The 14775-nt window shown below is 40.3% G+C and overlaps 1 protein-coding gene and 1 pseudogene across 1 annotated transcript; one reads left to right on the forward strand and one right to left on the reverse strand.

The window, feature by feature from the left end:
• The first annotated feature begins 479 nt into the window (after positions 1-479).
• LOC102280271 (proline-rich protein 23B) lies at positions 480-1265 on the forward strand. Its single transcript, XM_005908942.2, has one exon. It carries the CDS (start codon positions 480-482, stop codon positions 1263-1265), a length of 786 nt encoding a protein of 261 aa, XP_005909004.2.
• Positions 1266-4365: 3100 nt separating this feature from the next.
• On the reverse strand, positions 4366-4627 carry LOC102278024 (small ribosomal subunit protein eS27-like; annotated as a pseudogene).
• Positions 4628-14775: the final 10148 nt, after the last annotated feature.

Below are 14775 nucleotides of genomic sequence, written 5' to 3' on the forward strand. Positions count from 1 at the left end.
CTTTTTTTTTTCCTAAAAATGAGGCACACAAATATTCTGTCCCCTGGAGGACTATAAAAGTAGTTCCCTACTGTGACCTATCAACTACAGCCCTGACTATTGGGCGGCACAGATACCGCGAGTTCTGTGGGGCGGGGCCTCCGAGGGGGCGGGGCCTCCGAGGGGCGGGGCTTAGCGTGACATTTTACGACGAGGATTCCACTGGCGTCGCGTGCCATATCTTTGGCCGTCTGGTGCACTGACTAATCGGTGTGAGGTGCTGAAGACTAGAAGGCGAGAGGCTCAGCCCAGCGCCCGACGCCGATCCCCTTGAAGCCTGGACTGCAAGACCACAGGGAGGCAGTCCCGGAGCTCTGAGGACTCGCCCACCATCGCGCCGTCCTGCGCCCCAGCTGGCCCGCACCGCGTCACAGCGTGCAGCACTGAGCGCCTCTTTGCCCTCTGCCAGGCCCCAGAAGTGCCGTCCTTCTGTCGAACTGATGGGCAGCAGGCCTCGAAGCCCCGGTGCCTACGCCTCAGACCGATGGGGAAACCAGGCCGGAGAAACCAGCCCTGCCAAGCGCCGCCGAACGGAGGAGCGCGCGCGCCCCGAGTCCGAGTCCGAGACGGCGCCCAGCGTGGACAACCTGACAGGACCTACGGCTGCGGGCGCTCTCACACGCGTGCTGGTTCTGCCCGCTGGCTGTGCCCTGCATCTGCCCCTGGACGACGTAGATCTGGTGCTGGAGCCCGAGCCCACGTCCGTGCTGCAAGTGGCTCTCGGAGATTTCATCCTCACACTGGTCCCCGAGGCCCTCTTGAGCTCGAGGGTGGAAGGCCCGTCGGGACAGGTCCTTGAACGGGCCGCTCTCCTGAGCCCTCCCAGGGAGTACACGGCTCTGGAACCGGGATTCTGCGCAGCTGTGCCAGAGGTCGCTTGCGAAGAAGAGACCAACGGGGACGACGCCGACTCGGGCTCTGACTTCCTGTCACCAGAGATGGATCCGGCAGGCGGCCTCATCGCTGGGCTCCGCAGCCCAGACGCCAGGGTGTGGCGCTCCGACGCACAGGGCTTCTTCCCAGAGTTCTGGCCTCGGGCGCCTAACCCTAGTCCAGAGAGATGCTCTCCTCACCACGACAACCACCTAGACATGCACCTTCTGGAGCCCTTCCCTGACTCACCACTCCAGTCTCTACCGCCCTCTCCAAGTCCGAGCCCTCACGAGCGCCCCCCGCGCCCTCACGGTCCTGCGCCCAAGGCTCGGAGATGTCTGTTTCCAGAATGAACTACACTCTGGGCCACAAGGACACAATTGTAGCTACCATCCTGGCGGCCCAATGGACTTCCCAGTGTCCTTGACATTCAAAGTCCTACAACCTGGAAATTAAGCATCTCATGTGCCTTGTACCAACAATTTCTTTTTCACTCCAGACTGGCTATAGTGGCAGGAGAAGACGTCAAGAAGAGAAAGCAGATTCTAGACCTCATCTTTGAAATGGAAAATCTGTCCAGGGATACCGGACAATGTGTTTTCAGACGTTTGGACTTTTTTACGCATCATTCTCAGGCCTCTCCATTCCCCTTCCTTTCGCATCAGTTATTTTCTCTCAAATTGTACTCTCTCTTGCACCGTACGGTTACTACCCTATAGCTTCTCCAAACAGGAAATTGCTGGGGATTTCTCATGTTGTTAATTTCCTTCCTTATATGTTTTCTCATGAATTTATAAAGATATTTAGCCAGAGCCTTTCTCTTTCTTGGTGTTTGGAGCTGCTCCCTTGGAAAACTGCAAAATAGTATGATGGCTGTCAAACATAATAGCATGATGTTTGTTCTTAGTTTCCTCTTAACCTGAGGAAGTTCTCTTCCATTTAGAATTCTACCTCGAATTTTTTCTTATATCAAACTTGTTTTAAAACATTAATTTATTACATTTACTTCACATTTTTATAAAAGAAATAAAATCTAATGGTATTTATATATATATTACTATTTATATAAACCAACATGCTTTACCATTTCTTCTCTACTATTTTATTCTTACATTCCACTCTCAAAGTCTAGCCTCAGTTTTCTTGGTGAAGAATATCCTTTAAAAATTGTTCTTTCCACTATATCACATTATAGTAAACTATCTTGGTTTTGTAAATCTCAACATGTTTGTTTTTAATATTTTAATAGATACAAAAATAGCAAAATGTTTTATTGAAATATAGTTGATTTACAGTGTTGTATTAATTTCTGTTCTACAAAGTGTTTCAGTTATATAAACATATATTTCCATATTCTTTTCCATTATGGTTTATGACAGATATGGATATCCTGTGTTGTACATTATGGGCTTCCCTTGTGGCTCACCTGGTAAAGCATCCACCTGCAATGGGGGAGATCTGGGTTTGACCCCTGGCTCAACATGTTTTTAATGCAGCATACTCTCCTAAGTCTCTTATTACTGAAAATGTTTTATTATATATTATTCCTAATTTTAATGTGACATTAAAGTACTTTAAAGCTATTACTCCATTGTTCTTTCATTTTTTATTGTTGTTGCAGGCAAGAGGTCTCTGCCAATTAAGTTGTTACTCCTTTTCTATTTGATTCAGTTGTTCATTTTAGCATTTTTAAAAATTTTGTTATTTTTATTGAAGTACAGTTCATTTACATTGTTGTGTTAGTTTCTGGTGTATAGCAAAGTGATTCAGATATATATGTTATTTTTCATATTCTTTTCCATTATGGTTTGGGGCTTTCCTGATAGTTCAGTTGGTAAAGAATCATCCTGCAATGCAGGAGACCCCGGTTTGATTCCTGGGTCAGGAAGATCTGCTGGAGAAGGGATAGGCTACCCACTCCAGTCTTCTTGGGCTTCCCTAGTGGATCAGCTGGTAAAGAGTCTGCCCAGAACCCAGGAGACCTGGGTTCAATTCCTGGGTTGGAAAGATCCCCTGGAGAAGGGAAATGCTACCCACTCCAGTATTCTGGCCTGGAGAATTCCATGGGGTTGCAAAGAACTGGACAGGACTGAGTGACTTTCATTTTCCATTATGGTTTATTACAGAATATTGAACATAGTTCCCCATGCTATACAGTAGGACTTTATTGTTCATCTACTTTATATATATAGTAGTTTGTATCTGCTAGTCCCAAATTCCTAATTTATCCCTCCCCCACCCACTGTCCCCTTTGGTAAGCATAAGATTGTTTTCTATGTCTCTGATTCTGCTTCTGTTTTGTAAATCATTCATTTGTATCAGTTTAGATTCTACATATAAGTGATATCATGATATTTGTCTTCCTCTGACTTATTTCACTTCGTATGATACTCTCAAGGTCCATCCATATTGCTGCAAATGGCATTACTTCATTCTTTTTATGGTTGAGTAGTATTCCATTGTATACATATACCATATCTCTTTTATCCATTCATCTGTGGATGGACATTTAGACTGTTTCCATGTTTTGGCTATTTTAAATAGTGTTACCATGAACATTAGGGTGCATGTGTCTCTTCAAATCAGAGTTTTCTCTGGATATTTGTCCAGGAGTGAGATTGCTGGACCATATGGCAACGGGTTTTAGTTTCTTAAGAAACCTCCTGGGCTTCCCTTGGGGTCCAGTGGTAAAGAATCTGCCTGCCAATACAGCAGACATGGATTCAATCCCTGGTCTGGGAAGACCCCACATGCAGCACAGCAACTAAGCCCTTGTACCATAATTACTGAGTGTGTGCTCCAGGGCCCAGGAACCACAACTACTGAGCCACGAGCCACAACTACTGAAGACCCTGCACCCAGAGCCTGTACTCCACAACAAGAGAAGCCACCCAAATGAGAAGCCCACTCACCCCAACTAGAGAAAAGTCTGAGCAGCAACAAAGACCCAGCACTGCCAATAAATAAATAAATAAAATTTTTAAAAAGGAACCTCCATACTGTTATTCATAATAGCTGTACCAGTTTACATTCATTTCAACACTGTAGGAGGGTTCCCTTTTCTCCACACCCTCTTCAGCATTTATTATATGTAGACTTTTTAATAATGGTCATTTTCACTGGTATGAGGTGATACACCATTGTAGTTTTGATTTGCATTTGTCTAATAAGTAGTGACGTTGAGCATCTTTTCATGTGCTTTTTGGCCTTCTGTATGTGTTCTTTGGAGAAATGTCTTTTTAGGTCTTCTGCCCATTTTTTGATTGGGTTGTTTGGGTTTTTGTTATTGAGTTGTACAATATGTTTCTACAGTTTGGAAATTAAGCCCTTGTCAGTGACATAAGTTGCAAATATTTTCTCGCACTTTGTAGGCTTTCTTTTCATTTTCTTTTTTTTTTAATCCAAAACGTGTTTATTGGGATGGTTTCCCGTTCACCTTGATACAGGGGACTTTCAGTGCTGCTTCCATCTGAAAGAGCCTCCTTCTGTAAGCCTTGCTTTCCTCCTGTAGGCTGGCAGAGGACAGTAGAGCAGCCAACACAAAAAACTACTGTTTGTGCATGGCTAAAGATGGTGATTTTATAGCATTCTGGGCATTTTACATCCATGAAATAGGAATTGGGGCTCTGCACCAGGAGCTTCTTCTTGTGTTTCCTCTACTCCTCCTCTGGAGAGGGATGAAGAAGATCCTTTGCGAGAGGCATATTCTCGTGAGGAGGTCATCACCGCCGGAAAGCTCTTTTCATTTTCTTTATGGTTTCTTTTACTATGCAAAAGCTTATAAGTTTAATTAGGTCCCATTTGTCTATTTTTGCTTTCATTTCTATTGCCTTGAGAGATTGACCTATGAAAACACTGCTATGATTTATGTCAGAGAATATTTTGTCTATGTTCTTTTGTAGGAGTTTTATGGTGTCATATCTTAAAGTTAAATCTGTAAGCCATTTTGAGTTTGTGTATGGTGTGAGGGGCTTTTCCAACACTGATTTACATACAGGTATCCTGCTTTCCCTAAGTCACTGGCTGCAGAAACCGTCTTTTCTCTATTATATATGCTTGCCTCCTTTGTCAAAGAGTAACTGACCATAGGTATCTAGGTTTATTTCTAGGCTCTCTATTCTGTTCCATTGATCCATATGTCTGTTTGCCAATACCATGCTATTATGATTACTGTAGTTCTGTGTTACTGCCTGAAGTCTGGGATGGTTATGCCTCCAACTTTGTTCTTTTTCCTCAGGATTGCTTTGGCAATGCTGGGTTTTTTATGGATCCAAATAAATTTTAGGGTCATGTGTTCTAGTTCTGTAAAAAATGTCATGGATCATTTGATAGGGCTCCCATTAAATCTGTACATTGCTTGGTAGTATGGCTGGTTTAACAATATGAATTCTTCCAGTCCAAGAACATGGGCTATCTTTCCATTTCTGTGAATCATCTTCAATTTCCTTTGTCAACATTTTATAGTTCTCAGCATGTAAGTCTTTCACCTCCTTGGCCAGGCTTATTCCTAAGGTTTTGGTTTTTTTTTTACATTTTAGCCCACTTTAAAATGTTTTTTTCCCCTTTGGCATCCTGTAGTTTGACTGTAACATATCTAGAGGTAGATGCTATTTTTATTTGGCTTGATAGGTTTAGTTAACCATCAATACGAGAAATTATCTTGCCTGAACTTCCACAAAATCTTAGGCTCTGTCTCTTGTAATAACCCACATATACCCATATCTGGCTGAGCACCAAAGAATTGATGCTTCTGAACTGTGGTGTTGGAGAAGACTCTTGAGAGTCCCTTGGACTGCAAGGAGATCCAACCAGTCCATTCTAAAGGAGATCAGTCCTGGATGTTCTTTGGAAGGAATGATGCTAGAGCTGAAACTCCAGTACTTGCCTACCTCATGCAAAGAGTTGACTCATTGGAAAAGACTCTGATGCTGGGAGGGATTGGGGGCAGGAGGAGAAGGGGACGACAGAGGATGAGATGGCTGGATGGCATCACCGACTCGATGGACGTGAATTTAAGTGAACTCCGGGAGTTGGTGATGGACAGGGAGGCCTGGTGTGCTGCAATTCATGGGGTTGCAAAGAGTTGGACACGACTGAGCGACTGAACTGAACTGAACCCATATCTGGAAATCCAATCAGACAAATAATAGCACTGCTCTATCTCCCATGAGTCTTAACATCTTAAGATCATGTGCTGTATGCCTTATCAATTCCAACTTTCTATTTTTAAATCCAATTAATCCTTTCATCAAGTTTTCAGTATTCTGTTTATACTTCCACAAGAACATTTATTTCAAAAAATTTTGTCAAGATTTTAATTCCTTTATTCTTTTTCAAAACTTTCCCATTTAGTATTATAACTCCTATTTTTGTTTCATGGATATTATTCTACCCTTTATGTTTTGAAATTTTTAAAACATTAATAAACGGCTCCCTTAATTCAATTTCCTCACAGGTAAAATCTCCTATTATTTTTTGTTTCACTACTTAATTGCCCCCATGTACTTGGTAATTTGACTGGTGGATGCATTTTGAGTAAGAATTCATTTTCTACATCCCAGTTATATTTTTTTATAGTTTCCACTTTCTAGTGGACCACAACTCATAGTCAAGGCTTTTGGAATTCTAGAAAGTCACAGGTTTAATCCCCAAGCAATTATGTGTCACAAATCACAACTGGCATCCAAAGTTTCAGTTATCTTTCCTGATCAACCACAGGTACAACCTTGAAATACTCATCACTGCCTCTTCAACCTCTCGTGATTGGCAATGGGCTGATTTTCAGCCCCTTCGAAGGAACAGAAATCCCAGTTCCCATTATATGTTTTAGTCTCAGTGCCACAAATACATCAGAATATCAGCTGTCCATTCAGAGATTGGATTTTCTATTCTATTTCTGGTCCCTGAAAGCTTGTGTCTTTCTTTTTAGAGTAGACATCTCTATTTAATATGCTTTAATATTTCCTATCATTGCTCTCTGCCTCCAGCAGATGAAATCTTCTGTACTACTATCTTGTCCACAGTTCAACAATCCATCCTTCTTATGCACTATAAGATAGCAGCTAATCAGACTCAAGTCCCAGCCTAATTATCTGATTATTGTAAAGAGGGAAGATGGCACTCTTTGCAAAACTATATCTTCTATTGCAAGAGCCTCATAATCTACATTGGAAATAACTGAGGGCATCCATTTTTAGCAACATGTGGGCCAATGAGTCCAAAATGTCCTCAAGAACACTCTTGAAACTGATGGATAAAACTTATTTTAATATTTTTATTCTTTATGATTTTTTAAAATATGACCTTTTAAAAATTTTTTTCAGTTGCACTGGGTCTTCGTTGGGGCATGTGGGCTATTTGTTGTGGTGCACAGGCTTTCTCTAGTTGCAGCACATGGGGGGCTTCTCTTGTTGCACAGGCTTGGTTGCCCTGCAGCATGTGGGGTCCTGTGCACAGGCTTAGTTGCGCTGCAGCATGTGGGATGTTAGTTCCCCAACCAGGGATCAAATCTGCATCCCCTGTATTGGAGGGTGGATTTTTAACCACTGGGCCAACAGAAAGTCCCAGAAAAAAATGTTTTAATATTTTTAAAGGCATAATACAGCTAGTAATAATGTAAGATGGCTTAAAACTCAACATTCAAAAAACTAAGATCATGGTATCTGGTCCCATCACTTCATGGCAAATAGATGGGGAAACATTGGAAACAGTGACAGACTTTGTTTTCTTGGGTTTCAAAATCACTGCAGATAGTGACTGCAGTCATGAAATTAAAAGATGCTTGCTCCTTGGAAGAAAAGCTATGACCAACCTTGACAGCATATTAAAAAGCAGAGATATTACTTTGCCAACAAAGGTCTGTCTAGTCAAAGCTATGGTTTTTCCAGTAGTCATGTTGGATGTGAGAGCTGGACTATAAAGAAGGCTGAGTGCCGAAGAACTGATGATTTGAACTGTGGTGTTGGAGAAGTCTCTTGAGAGTCCCTTGGACAGCAAGGAGATCAAACCAGTCCATCCTAAAGGAAATCAGTCCTGAATATTCATTGGAAGGACTGATGCTGAAGCTGAAACTCCAGTACTTTGGCTACTTGATGAAGAACTGACACATTTGAAAAGACCCTGATGCTGGGAAGGATTGAAGGCAGGAGGAGAAGGGGATCACAGAGAACGAGATGGTTGGATAGCATCACCAACTGGATGGACATGAGTTTGAGCAAAGTCCAGGAGATGGTGAAGGACAGTGAAGCTTGGCGTGCTGCAGTCCATGGAGTCACAAAGAGTCACTCACAACTGAGTGACTGAACAACAACAAAAATGTAAGACAAATCTTCCAAGGCCAAAAATGATGACATATCTGAAACCCAGGCAGGAAAGTAGATGCTAAAACAAGAAGGTACACAGGGAACACCTATCATTTATGATGACCTAGAGCTTTGGTTTTAATGGCCAATTAATGAGGGAGAGAAAATAAAAGTCAGTGGTTAAAAAGCCCTGAAAAAAAAATCCCAGGCTTCAAAAAAAAAAAAAAAATACCTCCAGTAGGTAATCTAACAAGCAAAAGGAAAAAAAAGAAAAAACCTCATAATACAAAAGGAGATGGGACATAAATGTATCTGTCTCCGTCTTGGATCAAGGTAGAATGAAACAGAATAGCAGGTAAGGGAAGCTGACAGTTTATTAATAGTTGAAGATATTCTCTGGTAGATGGTTAACCTGGCAAATGTAAAACTAATTTTCTCAGAGAGTATACCTTATACTCATGTCTAAGTATATTCTCAGAGATGACCTTCCAGTGATTCTAAACTCATAATCCAAAATCAAAGAACACTTAATGAAATAAACTACCATAAGTAAGAAAAAATGAGAAATAATCCAAAACAAAGAAAAGGAAAACCAGTTTCTCAAATGACTGAGATTGATGAATTATCATATATAAAATATGTTAAATAAAATGGATATGTTTTGAGGACACAAAAGAGAGCAACATAAGTGTAGCTGAGACAAAATATCAAAGATATGGCAACTCTAAAAGGAAACTAAAGAAAATTCAGTTCAGTTCAGTTGCTCAGTCGTGTCTAACTCTGCAACCCCATGAACCACAGCACGCCAGGCCTCCCTTTCCATCACCAACTCCCAACGTCCACCCAAATCTATGTCCATTGAGTCGGTGATGCCATCCAACCATCTTGTCCTCTGTCATCCCCTTCGTCTCCTGCCTTCAATCCTTCCCAGCATCAGGGTCTTTTCCAATGAGCTCTTTGCATCAGGTAACCACAGTATTGGAGTTTCAGCTTCAACACCATTCCTTCCAAAGAACACCCAGGACTGATCTCCTTTAGGATGGACTGGTTGGATCTCCTTGAAGTCCAAGAGACTCTCAAGACCACAGTTCAAAATCATCAATTCTTCAGCACTCAGCTTTCTTTATAGTCCAACTCTCACATCCATACATGACCACTGGAAAAACCATAGCCTTGACTAGACAGACCTTTGTTGGCAAAGTAATATTTCTCCTTTTTAATATGCTGTCTAGGTTGGTCATAACTTTCCTTCCAAGGAGCAACTGTATTTTAATTTCATGGCTGCGATCACCATCTGCAGTGATTTTGGAGCCCCCCAAAATAAAGTCAGCCACTGTTTCCACTGTTTCCTCATCTATTTCCCATGAAGTGATGGGACCAGATGCCATGATCTTAGTTTTCTGAATGTTGAGCTTTAAGCCAACTTTTTCACTCTCCTCTTTCACTTTCATCAAGAGGCTCTTTAGTTCTTCTTCATTTTCTGCCATAAGGGTGGTGTCATCTGCATATCTGAGGTTATTGATATTTCTTCCAGCAATCTTGATTCCAGCTTGTGCTTACTCCAGCCCAACATTTCTCATTATGTTCTCTGCATATAAGTTAAATAAGTAGGGTGACAATATACAGCCTTGACATACTCCTTTTCCTATTTGGAACCAGTCTGTTGTTCCATGTCCAGTTCTAACTGTTGCTTCCTGACCTGCATACAGATTTCTCAAGAGGCAGGTCTGATGGTCTGGTATTCCCATCTCTTTTCTAGGGATTAAATATGTAAACATGGAAGTGAGAAATACAATGAATGGGTTAAACAATTTTAGACAGAATTGAAAATGGAAACACTAAACTAGATAAATCATCCATAAAGCTTTTGCACAGTAAAGGAAACCATACACAAAATGAAAAGACAACCCACAGAATAGGAAAAAATATTTTCAAACAAAGTGATTAACAAGGGGTTAATCTCCAAAATACAAATAGCTCATGCAGCTCAATTCCAAAAAACAAACAATCCAATCAAAAAATGGGCATAACACCTAAACAGATATTTCTCCAAAGAAAAAATAACAGCCAAAAAACAAATGAAAAAATGCTCAATATCACTAATTATTAGAAAATGCAAATCAAAACTATGATGAGGTATCACTTCATATGGGTCAGAATGATCAGCATTCAAAAGTCTACAAATAATAAAAGCTGGAGAGGGTGTGGAGAAAGGGGAACTCTCTTCTGGTTGGTGAGAATGTAAATTAGTACTGCCACTATGGAGAGCAGTATGGAGGTTCCTTTAAAAAAATAAAAATAGAACTACCAAATGATCCAGCAATCCCACTCCTAGGCATATATCTGGAGAAAACTAATTCAAAAAGATACATGCCCCCCAATGTTCATTGCGGCACTATTTACAAAAGCCAAGACATTGGAAGCAAACTAAATGTTTATTAACTGAGGAACAAAGATGTGGTACACATACAAAATGGGATGAAAGTGAAAAGTGTTAGTCACCCAGTCGTGTCCAACTCTCTGTAGACTTTTAAATGATGGTCATTCTGACCTGTGTGAGATGATACCTCATTGTAGTTTTGATTTGCATTTCTTTAATAATTATAGTGTGATTTGAGCATCTTTTCATTTACTTTTTGGCCATGTTTATTTTTTCTTTGGAGAAATATCTGTTTAGGTGTTATGCCCATTTTTTGATTGGGTTGTTTGTTTTTTGGTATTGAGCTGCATGTGCTATTTGTATTTTGGAAATTAATCCCTTGTTAATCACATGTAGCCCTCCAGGTCCCTCTGTCCATGGGATTTCCCAGACAAGAATACTGGGGTGGGTAGCCATTCCCTTCTCCAGGGAATCTTCCCGACACCGGGATTGAATCCAGGTCTCCCACATTGTAGGCAGATTCTTTACAGTCTGAGCCACAAAGGAAGTCAGTAAAGTAACAATGGAATATTACTCAGCCATTTAAAAATGAAATAATGTCATTTGCAGCAACATGGATGACCTAGAGATTACCATACTAAGTAAATCAGATAAAGACAAATATCATATGATGTCACTTAAATATGGAATCTAAAAAGAAGATACAAATGAACTTATGTGCAAAGCAGAAACAGACACACAAACTTATGTTTAGAAAACAAATTTATGGTTACCAAACAGAAAGGAGGAAGAAAGAAATTAGGATTAACATATACACATTGCTGCTGCTGCTGCTGCTGCTGTCAAGTCACTTCAGTCATGTCTGACTCTGTGCAATCCCATAGACGGCAGCCCACCAGGCTCCCCTGTCCCTGGGATTCTCCAGGCAAGAACACTGGAGTGGGTTGCCATTTCCTTCCCCAGTGCACGAAAGTGAAAAGTCAAAGTGAAGTCGCTCAGTCGTGTCCAACTCTTCACGACCCCATGGACTGCAGCCTACCAGGCTCCTCTGCCCGTGGGATTTTCCAGGCAAGAGTACTGGAGTGGGTTGCCATATACACATTACTATGTATAAAATAGATATTCAGCAAGGACCTACTGTATAACACAGGGAGCTCTACTCAATATTCTCCAATAATCTATATGGGAAAAGAATCTGAAAAAGGATGGATATAGGCATATGTATGATTGAAACATTTTCCTGTACACTGCAAAATAATACAATATTGTAAATCACCTATACCCCAATATAAAATTTTTAAAAATTTTAAAAGAAAATGGAAACATTGAGATAGAGAAATCATCCATAAAGGTAAGAAAGTCAAAAACATAAAATATGAAAGAAAGACTAAGAGACATTATCAGAGAGGGAGCAGTTCTACTATATGACTGTTGGAGATAGGGGGAACACTGAAAGAACAGAAAGCCCCGTTATTCACAGAGATAATGAATGAGAAGTTCTCCAGAAATGACAGAAAAAATTTAGTTACTCATCGTTCATTCAACAAACATGTATTAAGTGCTGACTATGTATCAGGCACCTTCCAAACTCCAGGAATTCAGTCAAGAACAAATAGTTAAAAATCACTGCATTCATGGGGTACAGTAATTTATACAAGAAATAACGGTACCTTACATTAAAGTAAAGCAAGATATGAAGTGGCACATAGTTGGATACATTCTGAAGACAGAAAACAGGATTTCTTCATGTAACAGGTAAGAAGATTCTATCATAACCTGAGGGTTTGGGATGTGGGTTGGGGGGGAAATGGAATTGTTACTTTCTGAAATTGGAAAGACCCTGAGGATAGTAACTATAGAAAAAATATGTTCAATTTTGGACATATGTCCTTTGAACTGCCTGTTACATATTCCGTGGAGATATTTACTAGGAAGTGAGCTATGGGTGTCTAGTTGGTAGAGGAGTGGTGCAGGATAGAGATACATCCATGTTTTGGAAGAACTGCCTATGTGCATTTTGAAATCACCAAAAATTGTGACTCCTTAAAAATTTAAGGAGTGAGGGAGAGGAATCTCAGAGTTTGAAACTAAGCCAGATTAGAGAGTGGTTATACTCTGATGATGTGCAATTCAGGAAGAATGGAGAAATGATTGGAAAACATCAATGAAGAGCAAGAACACACACTATATCTCCAGCTACGGATACTAGGCATGGGTGAGGAGGAAAAGCCTCCACTTGTGAAGACTCCAGGGAAAAATGAGGTACTCAGAAGAAACAGGTTTCAGTTATAATAGAAAGTTAAAGGGAATATCAGGGAAGTTGAAGATCTTTTTAGTTTTGTGATTGAGTTTGACTTCCAGAGGGGCTTCCCAGGTGGCGTAAGCAGTGAAGATTGTGCTGCCAATGCAGGAGACGCAAGAGACGTGAGTTCAATCCCTGGGTTGGGAAGATCCCTTGGAGTAGGAAATGGCAACCCACTCCAGTATTCTTGCCTGGAAAATTCCATGGACAGAGGGACCTGGTGGGCTACGGTCCATGAGGCCACAAAGAGTCAGACATAGCTGAGCACAACATGAGTTCCAGAAGGAGAAGGATATAAGGTAGTGAGAAAAGGCCATGTCCTGGGTATCTGAAGATTTTTAATCTGAGATATTAGGGATGAACAGCTTCCTACAATTAACAGGAGTAAAAGGCATGCTGAGAAGATTCTTCATGACTTTAGCATGGAAGAAAGGGAAAAGAAGCCTGTTTGTGAGAATATACATAGTTCTGGAACACAGTCCAGCGTCCTCGTTCTGGAAGCACAACGACTTTCAAGATTGATAAATTTTTTAAAAATACACATTTAGACAGAGTATTGTAAACCCACAAAATACCAATCCAAAGACAGTATTTTTTATAGGCAGAAAGAAAAGATGACTACAATAAAAAAACAATCAGACAACCAACGTCTCAGAAACAGCAATGGGAGGCAGTAAACAGTGGAATAAAATAGCAGTATTGCTAGAAAACAAGTGTTTTGACCTGGAATTCTTTGCTTAATAAACCCATTTTTTCAAAAATGATCATAAACAAATATTTTGTCTACCAAAAACTTATTATGAAAATATACTAATTTAATTAGTATTGTATTATTATGTATTAAATGTCTTGCATCAAACAATGTATTAAAAGTACTATGTGAAATTCCTTCTGGTGAGACAATTAAATCAATGCAACAAAAGAAATCAAAAACATATCCACACATAAACAAAGAAGTATACCCAGGAAATGATTCACTTCAAAGGAAAGAACTTTTTCTGGGGTCCAAACTGCACAGTTTGTAAGCTCTTAGTTTCCTGACCAGGGATCAGACCCATGTCCCCAGCAATGGAAACATGGAGTCTTTTTTTTTAATTGGAGGATAATTACTTTACAATATTGTGATGGCTTTTGCCATCCATCAACATAAATTGGCCATAGATATGCGTGTCCCCTCCTTCTTGACTAACCCTCCCACCTCCTTCCCCACTTCATCCCTCTAGGTTGTCACAGAGCACCAGACTTGAGCTCCCTGTATCATATATCAAACTACCACTGGCTATCTATTTTACGTTTGGTAATGTATATGGGAAACAGAGCCTTACTGCTGGACCACCAGGCAAATCTCAGAAAGGAACCTTCCAATAAAAGCACCAGGCTGACGTGTTTTACACAATGAGGAAAAAACTGAAATTGAATCACTGTCCTATCCATAGAGAACAGTCTTTTACAAATCTGGATTAGGATAAAGAGTTTAAATTTTGAAAAGTAAAGACTTAAATACTTTGAAGATACAAAAATTATCTTGGAATAGGGAGTATTTCCTAAACAATACACAAAATTTACAAAGCATAAAGAACAAAACTAATATATCTGAAACTACATTAAAGTTAAGAAAATCTGTTTATCAAAAGGCACTATAAAGAATGTGAATACAAACAAGCCACAAAATGGGAAAAGATTATATCAAAACACATAAATTAAAAAAAAGCCCCCTCAAAAAAAGTCCCAAAACTCAGTAACATCCAAAAAACGGGCAAGACATAAACACACAGCACATAGATGTTACATGAGAGACCAATACATATATGAAAACATGATCAACCTTATAAGTAATCAGAGAAAGTGAAAGTGAGAGCCACTCAGTCCTGTCCAGTTCT

Source organism: Bos mutus, chromosome 1 (assembly GCF_027580195.1).
Source record: "Bos mutus isolate GX-2022 chromosome 1, NWIPB_WYAK_1.1, whole genome shotgun sequence".
NCBI lineage: Eukaryota > Metazoa > Chordata > Mammalia > Artiodactyla > Bovidae > Bos > Bos mutus.